The 19,071-nt window shown below is 57.8% G+C and overlaps 1 protein-coding gene across 1 annotated transcript in view; it reads left to right on the top strand.

Moving 5' to 3' along the window:
• The first annotated feature begins 4,251 nt into the window (after window positions 1–4,251).
• The window catches only part of BAI1 (brain-specific angiogenesis inhibitor 1), a 67,327-nt gene continuing 52,507 nt past the window's right edge, over window positions 4,252–19,071 (top strand). The window contains exons 1-2 of the mRNA XM_006879446.1: window positions 4,252–5,026; window positions 18,748–18,909. Of these exons, the coding sequence (XP_006879508.1) occupies window positions 4,252–5,026; window positions 18,748–18,909 (937 nt within the window). The remainder of the gene's footprint in view (window positions 5,027–18,747; window positions 18,910–19,071) is intronic.

The raw sequence follows: 19,071 nt of genomic DNA, 5'->3' as shown, positions 1-19,071 counted from the left end.
GGGAGACATTGGCCTGATTGGCATGTAGGTCGCACTGAGTGGACACTCCTTCCCATACGCTGCCTCCTCACTCTTGATGCCCAGCTGATGCCCAGCTGTCTACCTGCCTCTATGTGGCCAGCCTTGCTTCCCCTGCTAAGTCCCCAGTCCATGAACCAGCCTTCCAGCAGGGCTGGACCAGCCTCCCCTGCAGCAGGAGGGAAGGGGATTAGACACTAGGAGAAACTGCCAGGCAGCAAGGGCAGTATGGCCCTGGGGAGCTGGCCAGGGAGGCGGCACCTGTCAGGCCCCAGGACTCAGTGCTGATTGGCAGCCATCCTTGGAAGCTCACGAGGTGCAGTGGACGATGACCGCTGACTGCCATCAGCAGCCCACGGTCGCCACCCAGGCAGTTGCCTGTATCCCTGAGAGGCAGAGGGGTGGCATGCTTTTAATCTGTGGACACTTAAAGTGATGAAAATCCCGGGGCCAGGTAGACCCCCTGGCACAGGTCAGAGCCCAGGGGACAACAAAGCGCCTAAGGGCATTGTGACACCTGGCACCTGCCTCCTGGTAAGGCCTCGGGGAGGTGGGTGCAGGAGGTGAGCAGGCTTAGGCAGGCCACATGTCTGTGGGGACGAGCTTCTGCCTGTCTCTGGCTTCAGTGGTGTCCTCTGTGGAAACCTAGACACCTCGACAGAGGGCACGGCTTACGGCTGACCCTCCCAAGGCCCTGGATATCCTACCACACCACGGGGTCTGAGTGTGTGGTCAACGGGAGGGCAGTGGCCTGCCCGCCAAGGTCATCAGCCCCAGCTGATGACTCCAGAGCCCAGAGGGCCACATGGTACATGGGCATCACTGCCAGCTTCCTCTCAGTATCTGATGTGGACCCCTGGCCTCTGACCTGTCCCCTGGGGTCTCAGGGATACACTCCCCACAGACCTCTCCTCCCCAGCCCTGGGCTCTGGCTCCACGCAGGCCAGTGAGGGCCGCTCTGAGGCCACACTGGGCTCCTCTGCAGGTCTGTGTGTGCACACATATGCAGACAGACATGCACACAGATGCACATGTGTGCAGGTACACACACTTGCAGTTACGTGTGCACACACCTATGCACAAAGACACACTCTCCCACATACACAGATATGCACTCATGCACACTTACCCAGACACACGCAAAATGCACACGCCTGCACCCAGGCACTCACACAGATGCTTGTGTGCACTTGCACACGCAGATGCAAATTCACACCCTCAAACAGGCGCATCTCACACACATTCTTCCACACCCCTGCCAGCGCCGGATCGGAACCAGAGGGAAGCCTGATGAGTCTGTTTTCCTGGCCATGCCCAGTCTGATGTGGGCATCATCAGGCCCTTCGGTAGTGGAGGGCCAGGAAGCCGGCCAGCCAGGCCTCAAGGTCATTACCTTAACTTCACCCGGGGGTGCTGGACAAGTGTCAGTGGAGACAGGGCCACAGCACTGAAGGCGCCAGTGGGCTGCTGAGCAGTCAGGTGGGATGTGAGCAGGTGGTGGGTAAGTGCCCCCTCAGTGATCCCCACAGGAGAGGGCAGGGACGGTTCTGGTCTGTGGTCCTAAATGTGCGCCGGTCAGGGTGACTCTGGCCCCAGTCTATCAGGATCCTTGTCTGAGCCTGTGGTGTCCTTGTCGAGACCAGCCGGAAGGCGCCTGCCCCGCACTGCCTTTCACCTCAACGCCTTAATGGCTTGTGATGCCCTGAGGCCCCTGGACTCTGAGGAACCCTGTTGGAGAAGCCGCGGGTGGCACTACCAGGCCGTCCTCCAGCCCCTGAGCCTAAGGAAGGTTCGTCCAGGGGTCCTGGCCCCCAGGGGTGAGGCTGCCTGAGAGGCACCGGCTCTGGCCCAGGCCCTCCCCACCGCACCTTGTCACCTCCTTCCTCTCTCTGTCCAGGCCACAGAGGTCCCTGGAGCATCCCCACCCCAATAAGGCACCGAGCACGCAGGGCTGCAGGGGCTGGCAGGCCTCTAGGGAACCCCTTTCAGATTAATGGGTGCTCGGGACAGGGTGACCAGTGGCAGTGGGGGACTCTGGGGAACTAGGGAGAGCCCTGAAGGGTGGGCACAGCTTGGAGCGTGCCTGTATCTGCAAGCTGGCACAGGGTGAGGCTGGAGGGGCTCCTGGCCATGTTGGTGCAGCTGCCCCCAGCACGATAGGAGTCACACCGTCTGGTGGAGGAGAGGGCTTGAGTGCGCAGGGCGGCCCGTGGGGTTTCCGTGTCCTTGTGGAGAGGACCCTGCAGTGTGGACTAGCCTGGCTCCCCGGGACACTGCTGGCTGTTGTCTTGGGCCTCAATAATGGCCGTGGTGTGGCCCCACAGAGCAGCTTGGCCACTCTGCCCTGGGCAAACTCAGCCTCCTCCCCAGCACGCAGGACCTCCCAGTCCTCCTTTCGGCCAACACCCCAGGGCCTGGCCCTGACACCCCTCCAGAGAGCAGTGAGGCCTCCGGCCCACCGTGCGGATGAGCAAAGTGAGGCGTGGGGGTGGGGCTGCCCTCGGCCACTGGGCTGGGGAGATGGCCCAAATCCAGCCTCGGGCATCTGAGGAGGTTCGTCCTGGCTGCCATGGTGGGTCCGCCCGTGAGGTCGGCGTGGGAAGGACGCAGGGAGGGGACTGCAGAGTGGTGACTGGCTTTGTGTCGCCAGGCAGCTGGGCCTGGCAGTAGGGAGTGGCCAGGCCCTGAAGCCAGGCAGCTGGCTCTGCATGGTCTGCAGCGTGGCCACCTGTCGGGTCAGGACCCTTGAGGACAGGAGAGACTGAGGTCTAAGGGGAGGGACGCACCAGGGTCCCTGACTCACATGCCGGGAGCCGTCTCCCTTCTCCAGGGAAAAGGCAGCACTGGGTCTGGACCATCTCTGGGATGTGCAGGCGTGGCCCCCAGGGCCTGGGCGAGCAGGGTGGGAAGCCAAGGGCCCGTGTCCACCTGCTGGAGGAGGACAGAGGAGGTGGGGGCGGGAAGGGGTCACTGTGGCCCACCCAACTCTGCGGGGGTCCTCAGGGAGGCCAGAGGCTGGCCCAAATGACCTTTCTTTGTCCCTGCCCCGCTTTCAGAAGAATGTTGTAATTCTTCCCAGAAATGCAGTGGGCGGGGAAAGTGGAGGAAGAGCAGCAAGAAGGACAGAGGGTCGGGAGGAGAGGGAGAAGGACGAATGTTGAGGAGGCTGGAGGGTAGATGCCAGGCAGAGACCTCCACGGCCATGCCACGGCTGCCCACCTGGCCTGCTCGTGCTAATGGGACTACCTGTCCCTGGGTCAACATGGCCCTGCTGGGCATGTGTGTGTGGACAGTGAGCAAATGGGCTGTGCACAGGTCTGGATGCTACTCTGGAAGCCCACGTTCTGGGCACTGCCCGGGTGCTGGGAACTGTCCATGTGCTGGGCACTGCCCGGGTGCTGGCACTATCCAAGTGTGGGGCACTGCCCTTGTGCTAGGCACTGCCTGGGTACTGGGAACTGTCCATGTGCTCGGTACTATTCAGGGCACTGTCCAGGTACTGGGCATCACCCAGGTGCTGGGGCTGGACACTGTCCATGTGCTTGGTGCGCACTGGGCATTGTGTGCTGGTGGGCACTGTCTGTGGGCTGGGCACTGCCTAGGTGGTGGGCACTGTCCGTGTACTGGACACTGCATGGGTACTGTCCATATCTTGGGCATTGTCCATGTGCTTGGCACTGCCCAGGTGCTGTGCCCTGTCCATGTACTCAGCACTGCTTGGGCACTGGGCACTGTCTATGTGCTGGGTGCTGTCTTTGGGCTCAGCACTGCCAGGGGCTGGGCACTTCTGGGTGCATGGCACTGCCCGAGTACTGGACACTGCCCACATACTGGGCTCAATACTGTCTGGGTGCGGGGTACTGTCCAGATGCTCAGTGGGCACTGTGTTCCAGGCACAGCCTCTGTGCTGGGTGGGCACTGTCTGCAGGCTGAGGACTGCCCGCATACTGGGCACTGTTCATGTCCTGGGCAATGTCCAGGTACTTGGCACTGCCTAGGTGCTGGGCCCTCCTGGGCTGCACACTGCCCTCTACCTTCTCTTCCAGGCTTCGCTGGTGGTCACAGGCAGGTGTCAGGAGCCGAGGTCGCCCCTCGCCCTGCGTGAAGCCACACCTCGTCTGTTCTCTGCCCCATTGCCCAGACCGCCTGCCCGCCGCCAGCCCCTGGCATGTCAAGGCCTGGCTGCCGCCGGCCTGCCCAGCCCGCGGAACCCCAGCGGCCCCGCGAGCTAGGATGAGGGCCCAGGCCGCCGCCCCGGGCCCCCTGTGGATCCTCACGCTGCCGCTGCTGCTGCTGCTTCTGGGGCGCCGGGTGCGCGCGGCCTCGGGGCTGGACACGGTGCCCGGGCCTGAGCCTTGCTCCACGCTGGTGCAGGGCAAGTTCTTCGGCTACTTCTCCGCGGCCGCGGTCTTCCCGGCCAACGCCTCGCGCTGCTCTTGGACGCTGCGCAACCCCGACCCGCGGCGCTACACGCTCTACATGAAGGTGGCCAAGGCGCCCACGCCCTGCAGTGGCACCGGCCGCGTCCGCACCTACCAGTTCGACTCTTTCCTGGAGTCCACGCGCACGTACCTAGGCGTGGAGAGCTTCGACGAGGTGCTGCGTCTGTGCGACCCCTCGGCGCCCCTGGCCTTCCTGCAGGCCAACAAGCAGTTCCTGCAGATGCGCTGGCAGCAGCCTGCCCTGGACCACACGATGCCCAGCTGGCCCCACGGCCCCACCGACGACTTCTCTGTGGAGTACCTGGTGGTGGGCAACCGCAGCCCCAGCCGGGCCGCCTGTCAGATGCTCTGCCGCTGGTTGGACGCCTGTCTGGGCGGCAGCCGCAGCTCGCACCCCTGTGGCATCATGCAGACCCCGTGTACCTGCCTGGGCGGGGACGCTGGTCCTTCTGCCGCTGGCCCCCTGGGCCCTCGTGGAGACGTGTGTCTGCAGGATGGGGTGCCTGGAGGCCCTGAGAACTGCCTGACCAGCCTGACACAGGACCGGGGAGGGGACAGTGCTGCAGGTGAGTGCTGGGCAGGTGGACCACAGAGGACCTAGAGCAGGGAGGGGTAGGAGTGAGGGCTTCCCAATGGGGCTGCTCTGGCTCGAGGGAGTTGGGCGGACAGAGCTACACTATGTATGATCTCTCTGGCCGCTGCGTAGCAGCCCAGCCACACTACCTTCTGAGTAACTGAGTGAATGAATTAATGGTGACCTGAACCCAAAATTTCAGGTGAGGGACGGCCCTGTGCTTGCACAGACCCACTGTCCATGGCTAGGAACCATGGCCCCTTGCAGCGGCTGACCATGTGGACTGGGAGTGGGTCAGCGGGGTTCTAGTGGCTTGGAGCACCTGGAGGGGTGGGTGCTTGGAGAGCCTTACCTGGAGATGACATAAAAGGAGGGACTTGGGTTTGATGTCAGAGAGAGTCCACAGAGGGGATGCCCAGTGCCAGGACACCACTGGGAAAGCCCATCCCTGTCCAGCGCTGGTGCCTCAAGGGATGGAGGTCAGGCGGGGCCATAACAGACACCTGGACAGCTGACAGCTGCACTGGGTGGCAGAGAAGGGGCAGCAGCCCGGGGGCACATTTTCCCAGAGGGGTAAGATGGACCTGATGAGGAAGGTTCTTGGAGTTACAGGAGCAGGAGGGCTGAGGCCTGCAGACTCAGGGACCCAGCTCCATGCTAGGACACTCCCAGTGGAGAGGCTGACAGCTGTAGATGCAGCCTGGGGGACATCCTGCAGGAGACCATGACACATATCCTCTACATGGTCTCAAATGCACACACATGCCCACACATGGACATACCTGCATGCACACACCTAGAGAAATATGCACACATATGCACAGACTCCTGCACAGTGCAACACTAGCTCATGTACACACATGTATATGCACACACGTTTGCACACTGTCGTGTTTACACGTGTGAATATACACTCACATGCTTGCCCACAGGAAAATGTGCACACATACACACGTGGATATGCACACACATGCATGCACACAATTAGAGACTCACACAAGTGAGAAGTGAGGCTGGTCGAGGGGACTCTGCATCCCTTGGGGAAGTGGAGGTCCCCTCACGGGCTTTGAGGCCTCAAGCCCAGGGGATCCCCAGGATTTGGCCCAGGGGCATGGGAGGCCAGAAGGTCGCAGAGCTGGGGCCTCTCAGGAGGGTGCCGACTGTACTGGGGATCTCCGTACGGAGACAAGGGGCTGAGCAGTGACAGGGTGGGGCTGGCGGGGGAGATGAGGGTGGCAGGGTCCTCAGCCTCCCATGTCACTGACCCCACTGGCATCCGGTGAGCCATGGCCTCCTCTCAGAAGGATGTGCGCACAGGCATCAGATAACCTGGAGGAGGTAGCAGCCAAGGACCGGGGACGCAGACGAGCCCTGTGGGTAGCCAGTGGAGGGGTCCAGGCCTCAGGTCAGGAAGCGGAGGGTGGCCTTGCCCACTGGAGTCTGAGGAGGAAGAGGCAGCACAGCCTAGGGGCTGGGGTTGGGGGGGGGTACCAGAAATGCTGAGACAGGGGCCAGTGAGTACCAGGTCGGGGTTGAGGACCAGCTTCAGTCTGCACCACACATGGTTGCCTTGGCCTTGAAAAGGGCAGGGGAAGGAGCAGAGTTGTGGGGCAGAGGCTGGGGTGATGTGGGAGGAGTGGACCCTGGAACCCCTAGGGGGCTGGAATTCCCTGTGAAAGGCTGGCGACTGTGAGTGGTGATTCCATTGAGCTGGTAGGGTGAGCCCCAGGATCTGGCCCTCCATCACCCCGGGACATGAGAACTACTCGCTGTTCATGGTCAGGGGTTCCAGGAGGCTGAGCTATGCCGGTGCCGGAGGAAGGGCCAGTGCAGCGGGTGGGTGACGAGTGGAGGATTCTGGACCCAATCAGCGACCCACGGACGCTGGTGCTGCAGGCGAAGTGGGACGTCCCCCTTCACTTGTAGCCATGACCCATGTGCTGGCTAGGCAGTGTGGGGTGCTGGGGAGTAGAGGGCAGCGGGGCTCGGGGAGTGGAAAGTCAGACACTGAGGGAATGCTGGGGCAGGGAGATGGTCAGGCACTGCACAGGGCTGGCTGACTCGCAGAAGGAAAAGCGGAGCACAGAGATGTCCTGGCCGCCTGGGCTGCTGGCCTGTGAAGGGGCCTCTGCTGAGGAGGCAGGTGGAAGAGGCTGGGAAGGAGGGTCCAGAGGTCAGAGGATCTGAGGACAGGCGAGCTGGGTGTCATGCGAGCCTAGGAGACAGGAGATCCCGTGGGATGAGGGTGATGTGTACTTGGAGGTGGTACCTGAGTCACATTAGCAAAGCCCCGGGCCAGGCCTGACCCCACATTAGCAGCCCTGTGTCACTGTGTGTCCCTAGACTGACCCCTCAGGAGCCTCACTGCACAGGGGGGAAGAGTGAGACTCCTCACTTTCCTGCCCCACAGAGGAAGGTGCTGGGCTGAGCAGGACTCTGGGGAGAAGGGGAGCAGAGCTGGGACACCGTGTCCGGGGGTGTCAGGAGCAGCCTCCAGGGGGTGTGGGGGCACAGATGAAGGAAGGAAGGCTTGAAGGACGGGCTGAGCCTGCTAGTGTGTGTGATGACTGTGAGGAAAGGGAATCTCGGAGGGCTGCTGAGGAGTGAGAGGGTGTGTGCGTGCGTGTGAGCATGTGTGTGCATAGGCCAGTACATGAGTGTGAACCTCACATTGGGCAGGGAGTGTGTGCGTGTGAATGCATGTCTGTGTGCCATGTAGGTACACATGTGGGGTATAGGTGCATCGGTGTGTGTGTGAGAGAGAGAGACTCTGCAGGGTGTGTGTGCACGTGCATGGTGGATGTGCTCATGCACGCAGGTGTGCAGGAATCACACGTGTGTACTGAGACCGGGCTCTGCAGTCAGGGCCTCTGTCACAGAGCATGAGTGCTGGGGGAGGAGTCTCGAGAGCCTCAGGGTGAAAGCAGGCTCTGCGCTGGCTGTGTGCAACAGACCAGTCACCTGGCCCCCGATGCACAGACGTGGTGGCTCAGACTGGGGTCCCGGAGGCCTGGACTGGGAGGGCTTGGCTGTGTCCACAGCGTCGGGCAAGGATGGTCTTCGTGGCGTAGAGCCTCCGGCTGAGCTGGGAGCTCTCACACACTCATTGGTTCACTGCAGTCTGTGAGCTGGCCCCAGGGCAGCACCCACCAGCCCCAGGGCCTTTACACAGGCTGTGTCTTCACCTGACACCCAGAGGGCCACCTCCTCCAGCCAATTTCTTGGTTGCAGGATCCTGACCCCACTGTGGGATGGCCACATCCTGGTCCCCAGCTCTCAGAGCCCAGGCCTGGTGGCCTCTTCTCTCCATGAGCATGAGACCCTCAGCATAGGCATCTGTCCTCATGAGCCATGTCTGCTGACTGATGTCTGTTTGCCCCTGCTGGGGGACACACCAGAGGAAGAGTGGTTGCCCCCCATGCTCATGTACCCCTAGTGCCTAGATGGTACTGGACTCACAGCAGGTCAGTGAATGCTGGCTAAGTAGAGCTCAGCAGATGCTGAGTAAGTGCTGGCCGAGTGGAGGGAAGGGCGCCCTGGTGCCGCAGTGGGTAGCTGTCTGACTGCTGCTAACCAGTCGTCAGTACTTTGAGCTCCAAGGGAATGCTGTGGAGTCTGCCTCTGTGAAGAAGGCAGCCGTGGGGATGCCCCGGGCAGTTCTGCCTGACCTGGAGGAGTGATGGGACCTGGAAGCCGTGGGTTTGAGGCTTTGGGGAGTGGAAGGAGGCCCAGAGACGTTGAGACGTATGCCCAAGCTCACACAGTCATAACTAGCATCTGGGAGCAGAACTTGTGTGTGGGGGGTTTACTATTCACAAGAGTGCATGTGTGTGCACGGATGGTTACGTGCATGTATGTGTGCAATAACATGTATATGTGCATGTAGGTCAGCATGTGTATGCACATGGGTTCACCTTGTGTATTCACACGTGCTCACGTGTGTACACACATGTGTGATAATATGCCTGTGTCAACATGTCTGTGTGTGCATGTTGTTCCGTGTGTTTGTATGTGCTCACATGTGTGTTTGTTCATGTGTGTGATCACGTGTGTTAACATGTTTGTATGAAGGTCTGTGTGTTCATGCACATGGGTACACCGTGTGTATGCACGTGTGCTCGTGTGTGTGTGTATACACACACATGACTGTTTCTGGTGGAATCTGCAAGGACTGAGAGGTTGTAGGAAACCACACAGCTGGGCAAGGAGGTGTAGGACCGGGCCTCTGTGCTGAATCAAGAGCCCAGACCTGCACTCCTCCCGTCCAAGCGGGCGGCGCCCTGGAGGGCGAGGAGCGAGCAGGCGGCTGCAGCCAGCTTGTGGCCCATTTTCAGCCCCTGCCCCCACCTGGCCTCCCAAATGCCACATGGCCACGTCACGCGCGAGGCGCCTCAAACCCTCCTCGGGCCAGAGCAACTGCTCTCTGTCCTCGCGCTGCTCTGCTGCCCACCTGGCCACCCCTTTCTGCCTCCAGGCCCCACCCCACGTCTCTCAGGGCGCCGCTGTCTCTATGCTGAGCCCCCTGCATTTTTCTGCCTCTAGTGAGATGGGCCATTCCTCTCAAGGGTTGTTTTAAATATTCATGTTTTAATTAAAGAATTTTATTGCAGAAGCGACATGTGAGATAATGAAAGAGCAGCGTCCTGAGGGCTGGGAGGGAGCGTGTGTGTGGGGGGGACGCGTGCATGTGCATGTGTGCACCTGTGGGGAGTATGTGTGTGCATGCATGTGTGCATGTGGATGTGATTTTCTGGTGTGTGAGTGTGTGAGGGGTACGTGTGTGCCCACATGTCTGGTGACGGTCCTCCATACTGTGGTTTTAGTGTGCTCGTGTATGTTCCTGTGTGTACGTGGTTTCATGTGCCTGTATTGGTGTGAGACGTGTGTGTTTTCCTGTGTGTATGCGCAGTCTCTGTATATGTAGGCTCTTGATGGGATGTGTGTGTGTCTGTATCTGAGTTTGTGTATATTTCTGTGTGTGGGGTGCGTGTCTGTATCTGAGTGTGTGTTCCTGTGTTTGTATGTATCTCCTGGAGAATGTGTGTGTACCTGTATCTGTGTGTGTTTGTGTGTTCTTGAGGGGAATGTGTACCTGTATCCCAGTGTGTATTCCTATGTTTGTATGTATGTCCTGTGGAGTGTGCTGTACCTGTATCTGTGTATGTTCTTGTAAAGAATGTGTATCTGTATCTGAGTATGTGTTCCTCTGTGTGTGTATGTCTTATGGAGTGTACCTGTATCTGAGAGTGTGGTTGGGGGGGTGTTCTTGTGGGGAATGTGTATCTGAGTGTGTGTTTTTCTCTGTGTGTGTTTCTATGGGGGGATGAACTAGTAGACATACCATCTGAGTGTGTGTTGGCACATATATGTGTGTGGCTGTGTGGTGTGAACTGGTAATGCATGTGTTCACATACATGTGTGCACGCCTGCAGATGGGTGGGGTGGTGGCACCTGAGTGGTGTGTGGAAAGCCTCTGGGGACTGTACTGAGCGACTTGGCTCTTGAAGGCCACCAGCCAGCAGGTGCCTTCTCACACCGCCCTGTCCTCACACAGCCCTGGGCACCCATGACCCCCCTGGGACCCCCTCACACTGAGCCCACCACCAGAGTATCTGGAGATGATCAGAAATGGGCCCTGGTTTGGTCTTAAGAACCCAAACTTGTGCTGCCCTAGGTGGGTATCTAGACCCCTGAGTGTCCTCAAGGCATGAAGGGGCAGAGTGGAGGGAGGGGACATTCTGAGAGGATGGCGGCGGTATCTGCAGACCCAGGTTTCTGGAGTGAGGGGTGGCTATGGGAGACTGGGGAGGAATGGGCGGGGCCAGGCCTCCACTGCTGCTGGAGCCTTCTACCCCAGGACCAGTTTAGACTCGTAATCAGCCGGCGGACATGGCCATGTGAGGCAGCCAGGCCAGGGCTGTGGTCGGGACAAGTTGCTGGAGGCTCCCTGGCTTTGGGTCACGGCCCAGGGCCAACCCCATAGCAGTTTAGGTACACCAGACCCCAATGTGGCAGAGTCGAGGGCCTTGAGGAGCAAGGCTGTCTTGGACTGCAAGGTTCTGGACTCTGGGACGAGGCGGACCTGAGAGTGAGGCTGACCCTGGGGTGAGGTGGACCCCACAGGCCAGATGGACTCCAGGCGAGGCCCCCTGGGCTGGTGAACTGGCCACCTAGGGGACCAGACGTGCGGGCTCTCTCGCCCTCTGCTGGGCAGCAGGGGAAGCGCATAGCCCCTCCAGGGGGTCCTGAAAGCTTAGGAGGCCTAGCAGGAGGACAGAGGCCCACGGGGAGCCTCAGGGGACCCACTGGCACCCCGTCTCACCTCGCCTGTGTGCTCGGCCCCTGGGGGAACACTCGATCTCCAAGGGGGTCCACTAGGAGCCCCTCATCCAAACTCTGCCCTGGGTGGCCAGGCTGCTCAGCTCACCATTAATTGGCTCCATTCATCCCCTTAATTAGATGGAAATGAGGCTGCAGGACAGAGGCAGCATTGAGCTGGGGAAGAAAGGCTCTTCTTTCTGTGCCTGGAGGGGCAGCCCGCCCCCACCAGCCTTGCCCACTCTCTGATGCCCTGCGTAGCCCACCCAGGCTGAGGGCACCTTGGTACCCAGCAGTGCCCCCTGCCCATCCCTCCCAAGTCCTGGGGGCCTCCCCAGGGCCTGTCATGTAAGCACTCTCCCCACACTCTGTCAGTGGTGTGGACACACATTACAAACACAGATTATGAGATAATGAGGGCTATCCTGGGTCTCCTCAAAGGCCAAGGTCAGGGCCCGTCTGTGGCGGGAATCAAGGCTCAGTAAAAGGTGAGGATAAAGAGCTGTGTATTCCTATGGTCAGTGGTCAGACTGTGACAGGCACCAGGGACCAGTGTGTCACCATAAACAGGGACTGGTTTATGACTTGGGTCAGGACTGTGTGTGACCAGGGCCGACGTTCAGCATGTGGCCAGGATTAAGGCTCAGTGCCTGGGACAAGGACTGAGAATGTGGGACCCGGGTCAGGGCCAGATGGGGGGTGCAATGTCCTCTGTGCTCCTGCAGGCCTGCTCCCCTCCTTGCCCCTTCCTCGCCATCCTCACCACCTGGGTCGCCAAGGTAACCAGCCCTGGAATGGTGGGTGTTTTGGCAGCTGAGCCTAACCTGAGTCTATCCTGAAAAGCTGCACTTGCTGCAGTGGTTTCCATGGGAACCAAGAGGCATCCTCCGATTTGCCTGGCTCGGACACCCTCTCTCCCACCCACTGCCATCTTTCCACGTCAGCTGCTTCCCCATGGGGGCTGGTCCGGGGCAGGGGTGGGCAGGGACAGGGACAGGCCCACTTCCGCCCTGGGCACTGCCCTCTGCACTAACCCTCCTGGTGCCCATCTATGCATTAGGATAAGTGACATTTACAGAACTCAGTGCTTGGTCTGTGGGGGTGGCTGGTGACCCCTAGGTGTGGATGGCAGCCTCCCATTGCACATCTTTCAAGTGGGCCCAATATGCACCGGCTGGTCAGCAAGATACTGGAGAGAATTGACAAAAGACCAGTCGATGGACAAGTGTGCCACGATTAGGGGGGTCTGTGCTCCTACCCATCCTTGCTTTGCCCTCCTGGGTAGGGGAGAGGCAATGCCAGTCTGCACTCCTAAGGGGCCACTCTCACCTTCGATGCTCATTGGTCATCACTGGTCACAGAGCCATGTGACGATGGCATGTACAGCCTTCCCTGGATGCTCAGGGCTCCAGCGCCCCAGTGCTGAAGGTGGGGCCTCCGAGCCTCATCATGTCAGCTCAGGGCACACCCTCCCTGGCCTGGCTGGCTGGTCGTGCCTCTTTGAACCTCTGTTTCCTCATCTGTAAATAGGGTTCACACATGACTGGGACTCAGGGGTCCTGTGCACAGAGGGGGGCACTGGGGGACTCGGGATTCCCTGGGTAGAATGGTCCCTGCCCTGCACACAGAGGGTCGGGCCTGGGTTGGAGGCAGGAAGGACAGGCACCCTCCTAACCAATGCCCTGCAGCCTACCCTCACCTTATAGAAGCTGAACCTGTAGGAGAGAGCCACTCCGGGGGGTTCCAGGCTTTCATCTCTAGGGGTGCAGACTGCCTCATCAGTCTTCTAGGGGCAACTGGTGGATATGAACCACAGACCATTCTATAGGCAGCCTGATGTGTAGCCAACCCTGTGACCAGGGCTGGGAGAGGTTGTTTGTAGACGTGCAGGGCACATACGTCAGACTGGCATGATTCCCACGGTGAGCACCAGAACCTCCGCTCACTAGGCTCAGCGCTGTGGCTGTAGAATGGGAGCGTGTGACACTAGGAGCTGCCAGCCTCCACCCAGGTCAAGGAAGGCCGGAGAGCCAGCCCCATGCCTGCCAGCCCCATGCCTGCCAGCCCCATCCTGCCCTCCCTCTCCCTCAGCTGGACACAGTGCCACCCACCGGGCCCAGCCCCGGGCTGCAGCATGAGAATGGACACCTCCTGTCCTGCCTTCCTGGCCCACACAGCATGTCAGCTGCCCTTCCACCAGGTCCCAGGCTGCTCTGGAGGTGGGGGTGGGGCCACCTCCTTTGTGTCCCTCTGGAGGCCAGCAGGAAGGTGACTGTGCTCCTCCCTGCCAGGATAGAAGGTGCTTCAGACGTGGGATATTAGGACACTCCTTCCCCCTTCATGGCACAGTTCAGGAGATGTGGACCCCTGCCTGTCCAGCCTCCGTGGGGGGAGGGCAGTGTCTTCTCTGCATCCCATTCACTGGCCCCTGGTGCCCCCTGCTGGCCCGTTTCTAGAAGAGGTGTGGCAGAGGTGGGGAGCAGGTCCCTAATCTCACCTACCTTTCCAGTGTCCCCCCCCAGCCCCACCTGCAGACAAGCTCCGCAGGTCCCTGCGAATCCACCAGGTTCTGTGGGCTGGCCCAGGCCCAAATGGCCATCCACGCAGGCCCCACAGCTCTCCTCCGTGCCTCCTCCTCCTTCCATCTCAACATGCCCATCAGGCCATTTCCCATCAAAGCTCCTGACAGCACCAAGTTAATGCACTCAGCTACCTACAGAAAGGTTGTAGGTTCAAGTCCACCAGAGATGCCACAAAAGAAAGGCCTGGCAATCTACTCCTGAAAGCCCCAGGAACAGGCTTTACTCCAGCACACACGGGGCCACCACACGTGGGGGTCGTGAGGGGCAAATGGTGTTGTTACCTCTTCTATAGATGAAGGGGTGCCCTGATGGCCTGGTGATAAGGAGCTGCACTGCCAGCCGAGGGCACGCGGTTCAAATCCACCAGCTGCTCTGTAGGTGAAAGATGAGTGGTCTCCTCTTGGGGATTTCCTGTCTCTGAAAACCACTGGAGGGTCAACCATGGGTTGCTTCTCACTTGATGGTGAGCATGACAACAGATGAGGGGGAGCTCGGGTGTTGGAGCAGTTAGAGCACTGGGAACCCAGCAGCTGCCCGGCGTGGGGGGTTGGGGCAGTCTCCCTACGGAGATGTGAGGGCCTTGTAAACCTTCGGGCCGTTCTCGGACCCACAGACTTTCTGGGGGTCAGAGCCACCTCAGCGTCCAGGCTGGCTGGATGGTCAGTGACTTCATCCCATGAGGCCAGTGGGTCTGCTGTGCACCGTGTTCTCCACCCATACTGTGGGTCCCCACCTCCAACATGGGGCCTCTTCTCCTACCCCGAAGATGAAGACCAAGGCCCCAAGACCACTGACCCTGGCGCACCCTCAAGGTCCAGGCTCTGGTCGGAGCTGCTGCAGGCCCTCGACCCTGCCACCTCAGAGGGACACATGGCAGCGACAGGGAGCCCTTGAAGGCAGTGGTGGCCACAGCGCCCCATGCAGGCAGAGGGGCCGTCTATCTCCCAGGGAGCAGCTGGTGGCCTTTGTGTCAGCAGCACAGCTCTCTATCATTCAATCACCAGAGCTCCCTTGGGCCTTCCTTATTCTTTGTTCCGTTTCCTCATGGAAGAACCCACACATGACTCCGTCTCTATCCCATTGCCATTAGCTAACTCAAACTCCCAAGTGGGTTTTCAGATGTTGTAAATCACAGGGAGGAGCTTACCCATCTTTCTTTTGCAGAACAGCTGATGGATTAGAACCAACTGCCTTTATGTTGGCAGCACATTTTTTTACCCATTAGGCCACCAAATACCATGGCTTGAGTCAGGCACGCCTTAGTCTTTAAACTGACACCCTTGCTGTTTGCACGTTAAAGGGTTCCTTGACAACAGCGTTTCCTAATGCAACAAACATGCCTTTTGATTTCTTGACTGTTGTTACTGTGGATCTTGATTGGGAAGACAAGTAGAATTAAATCCTTGGCAACTTCAATCATTTCTCCGTCCGTCATGATGTTGCCTATTGGTCCAGTTGTGAGGAGTTTTGTTTTCCTGATGCTGAGGCGTAATCCACACCGAAGACTGTAGTCTTTGATCTTCAGTAAGTGCCCCAAGCCCTCTTCACTTCATACAGAGTTGTGTCATCTGCATAATACAGACTGTTGATGAGTCTTCTTCCTGTCCTGTTGCCACAGTCTTCTTCATAGAGTTCCACTTCCCATATCATTTGCTCAGTATAGTATTGAACATGCATGCCCTTTGTAGGCAAGAATGATAAGGCTTCGCCTCACATACTTTGGCATGTTGCTAGAAGGAGCTATTCCCTGGAAAGAGACATGATGCTGGAAGGGTAGAGGGTTGGTGAAGAAGATGAAGACCCTCAACCAGGTGGATTGACGTGGTGACTGCTGCAACGGGCTCTTGTGTGTCAGGAAGTGTGAGGATGGTGCAGGACAGAGCAGGGTTCAGATCTTTTGTTTACAGGGTCACTATGAGTTATGCTCAACTCGGCAGCACCTAATGACAACAACATATTGGATATACACTACTCCTGTTTGCCACTATCATTAATATACAAGTAAAATAGTGCTGAAAATTATTCAAAAATTACTAGAACAGTACATAGATAATTGCCAGAAGTTGAAGCTGCATTTAGAAAAGACCATGGCACCAGGGATATCATTACTGTTGTCAGATGGATCCTGGCTGAGAGCAGAGAATTCCAGCAGAATGTCTGTCTGTGCTTTACAGAATATGCAAAAGCATTTGACTGTGTGGATCACAACAAACTCCAGAACACTTGACGTGTGTTTATGCAAAACCTATTACTAGACCAAGAAGCTGTTGTACTAACAGAACAAGGGAACAAACACTGTCTGGTTTAAAAGCAGGAACAGTGCACATCAGGGTTGTATTCCTCATACACAGTCAATCTGTATGTTTAGCAAATCAGTTGAGACGCTGGACTTGATAAAGAAGAATGTGGCATCAGGATGAGAGGAAGACTCTCCAGTAACCTGCTTTAGTGAGCTTTCTGCAGAGGATCAAAGACCTTCAACATGGATTACATGTCAGCCTCAAGAAGACAAAACTCACTAGTGGACCTTCATGAGAGATGGAGAAATGACTGAACTTGTCAACAATTTATCTTACATGGATCCACAATCAACATCGTTGGTATCAGCAGTCAGGAGACCAGAAGTAATGCATTGGGCAAGTCCACTGCCAGGTACCTCCAAATTACTGAGGAACAAGGATATATGATATATCAGTTTGAAGGTTATGTTGTTGTTGTTGTGTTATATGCCATCTAGTCACTTGCGACTCATAGCGACCCTATGTACAACAGCCCTAAACTCTGCTCTGTCCTATGCCAATCGCACCGTCTCTGATACACCCATCCTGATTACCCCAGTCACTGAATCAATCCACCCCATAGGGGGCCTTCCCCTTCTGCGCTGTCCCTCCACCCTCCCAAGCATGATGTCCTTCTCCAAGGTCCGGTCTCTCCTCACAACATGTCCAAAGTATGTTAGACAGAGCCTCAGAATCCTTGTCTCCAAGGAGCCAGCTGGTTTAACCCTTTCCAGGGTGAATCTGTTTGTTTTCCTAGCAGTCCATGGTATTCTCAATACTCTTCTCCAGCACCACAGCTCAAAGGCATCAATTCTCCTTCTATCCTCCTTGGTCATTGTCCAACTCTCTGATGCATAACAGGTGATTGCAAAGGCCATGGCCTGTGTCAGACGCACCTTAGTCTCCAGAGAGACACCATTGCTCTTCAGTACTTTGGAGAGGTCCCTAACAGCAGACTTTCCCATGGCAATGTGCCTTTTAATTTCCTGGCTACTGGTGCCAAGACTGTTGACTATGGAGCCAAGCAAACTAAAGCTGTGTACAATCTCAATCTCTTCACCATTCATCCTGATGCTGCCAATTGGTCCAGTGGTGAGAATCTTTGTCTTCTTGACACTGAGCCTCAATCCATATTGGAGGCTGCAGTCTTTGACCCTCTGCAGCAAGCACTATAGTGTGGCTAATTGAGGCCATGGTTTTCTCAATCACTTGTTATGCATTTAAGAGCTGGACACTGAATGAGAATGACAGAGGACGAATTGATGCCTTTGAGCTGTGATGTTGGAGAAGAGTTCTGAATATCCCATAGACTGCCAGGAGAACAAACCGATATGTTTTGGAGAAAGTGAAGCCAGAGTGCTCCTTGAAGGCAAGGATAGTGAAGCTTTGCATTTCCTACTTCGAGCAGGCTGCCAGGAAAGGGTCTTCTTTGGAATGGGCATCATGCTTTGAAAAATGGAGGGTCAGCAAAAGAGAGGAAGCCCCAGCAGGATGGATCGACACAGTGACTAGAGCAGTGGGTTTGAGTGTGTCAGGGAGGGAGAGGATGGCACAGGGCTGGACAGGCCTCAGATCTGTTGTTCACAGGGTCACTATGAGCCATGCTTAACTGAGAGGCACCTTTATCATTGGCTCAAAACTGACTCCTAGCTGGGCCTCCAGCTGCTTTACAAAGTTGTAAATCACAGAAGAGATTACCATCCTTTCTTGCACCAACCTGCTGGTGGATTTGAACCACCAGAGAGCCATGACCACTGTCTTAGTGGAACTCTAAGGAGTGTGTGTGCACCACCAAGTCAAAACCAACTCAGCTGACCTTCCAGCGGGTTTTCAGAGGCAGTCACTCCCTCTGGAGGACAGTGCCCATCCTTCTTCAGAGCTGGTGGATTTGCAGTATGTACCTTTGTATGGCAGTGTGATTCTTTACCATAAGCCACCAGAGATCTTAGAACTCTCTGCATATTGCATAACTAGGGATGACAGAAGGAGAATTGATGCCTTTGAGCTGTGGTGTTGGAGAAGAGTGTTGACTATTCCATGGACTGCCAGGAGAAAAAACAGGTTTGTCCTGGAGAAAGTGAGACCAGGCTGCTCCTTGGAGGCAAGGATTCAGAGGTTTCATCTGACATACTTTGGACATGTTGCAAGCAAAGACCTGTCCTTGGGGAGGGACGTCATACTTAGGAGGGTGGAGGGACAACGCAGGAGAGGAAGACCCTGGATGAGATGGATTGGCTCAGTGACTGGGGCAATGGAGGTGGGTGTGTCGAACACTATCGGATTGACTCAGGATAGAGCAGTGTTCAGCACTGTTGTACATGGGACCGCTGTGAGTTGCAGGCGACTCGATGGCACAGAACACCCCCCCCCACGCTGAGGTTCCTGGCTTCCAGCTTCCCTCTTGTGCAGGTGGGAGCAACGCCCCACATCCCCGGGACACCTTTCAGCGGTCACTCAGCATGATGTCCATTCACCTGCTACATGTCCTGTAACGTCCCGCAAGCTCCTGACTCTGTCCTCTGGTCCCCACCCAGGCGGCTGGAAGCTGTGGTCACTGTGGGGCGAGTGCACGCGGGACTGCGGGGGCGGCCTGCAGACGCGAACGCGCACCTGCCTGCCCACACCCGGCGTCCAGGGCGGCGGCTGCGAGGGCGTGCTGGAGGAGGGCCGCCTGTGCAACCGCAAGGCCTGTGTCCGTGAGTGCGGGTCCCGCGCGGGGGAGGGCCCGGTGGAGAGAGGAAGGGCCTGGGAGGGCGGGGGCCCGGAGAGGGCGGGGCCTGGAGGGGCGAATGGAAGGGGTGAGGCCAGGTGGAAAGGGGAGGGGCCAGGTGATGAGAGGGCGGGGCTGGGTGGAGGGG

This window comes from Elephantulus edwardii, unplaced genomic scaffold (genome assembly GCF_000299155.1).
Source record: "Elephantulus edwardii isolate Elephantulus edwardi_28Jun2011 unplaced genomic scaffold, EleEdw1.0 scaffold00003, whole genome shotgun sequence".
NCBI lineage: Eukaryota > Metazoa > Chordata > Mammalia > Macroscelidea > Macroscelididae > Elephantulus > Elephantulus edwardii.
Note: the sequence above shows the minus strand (reverse complement) of the source record. Positions and strands in the feature narration are given on the sequence as shown.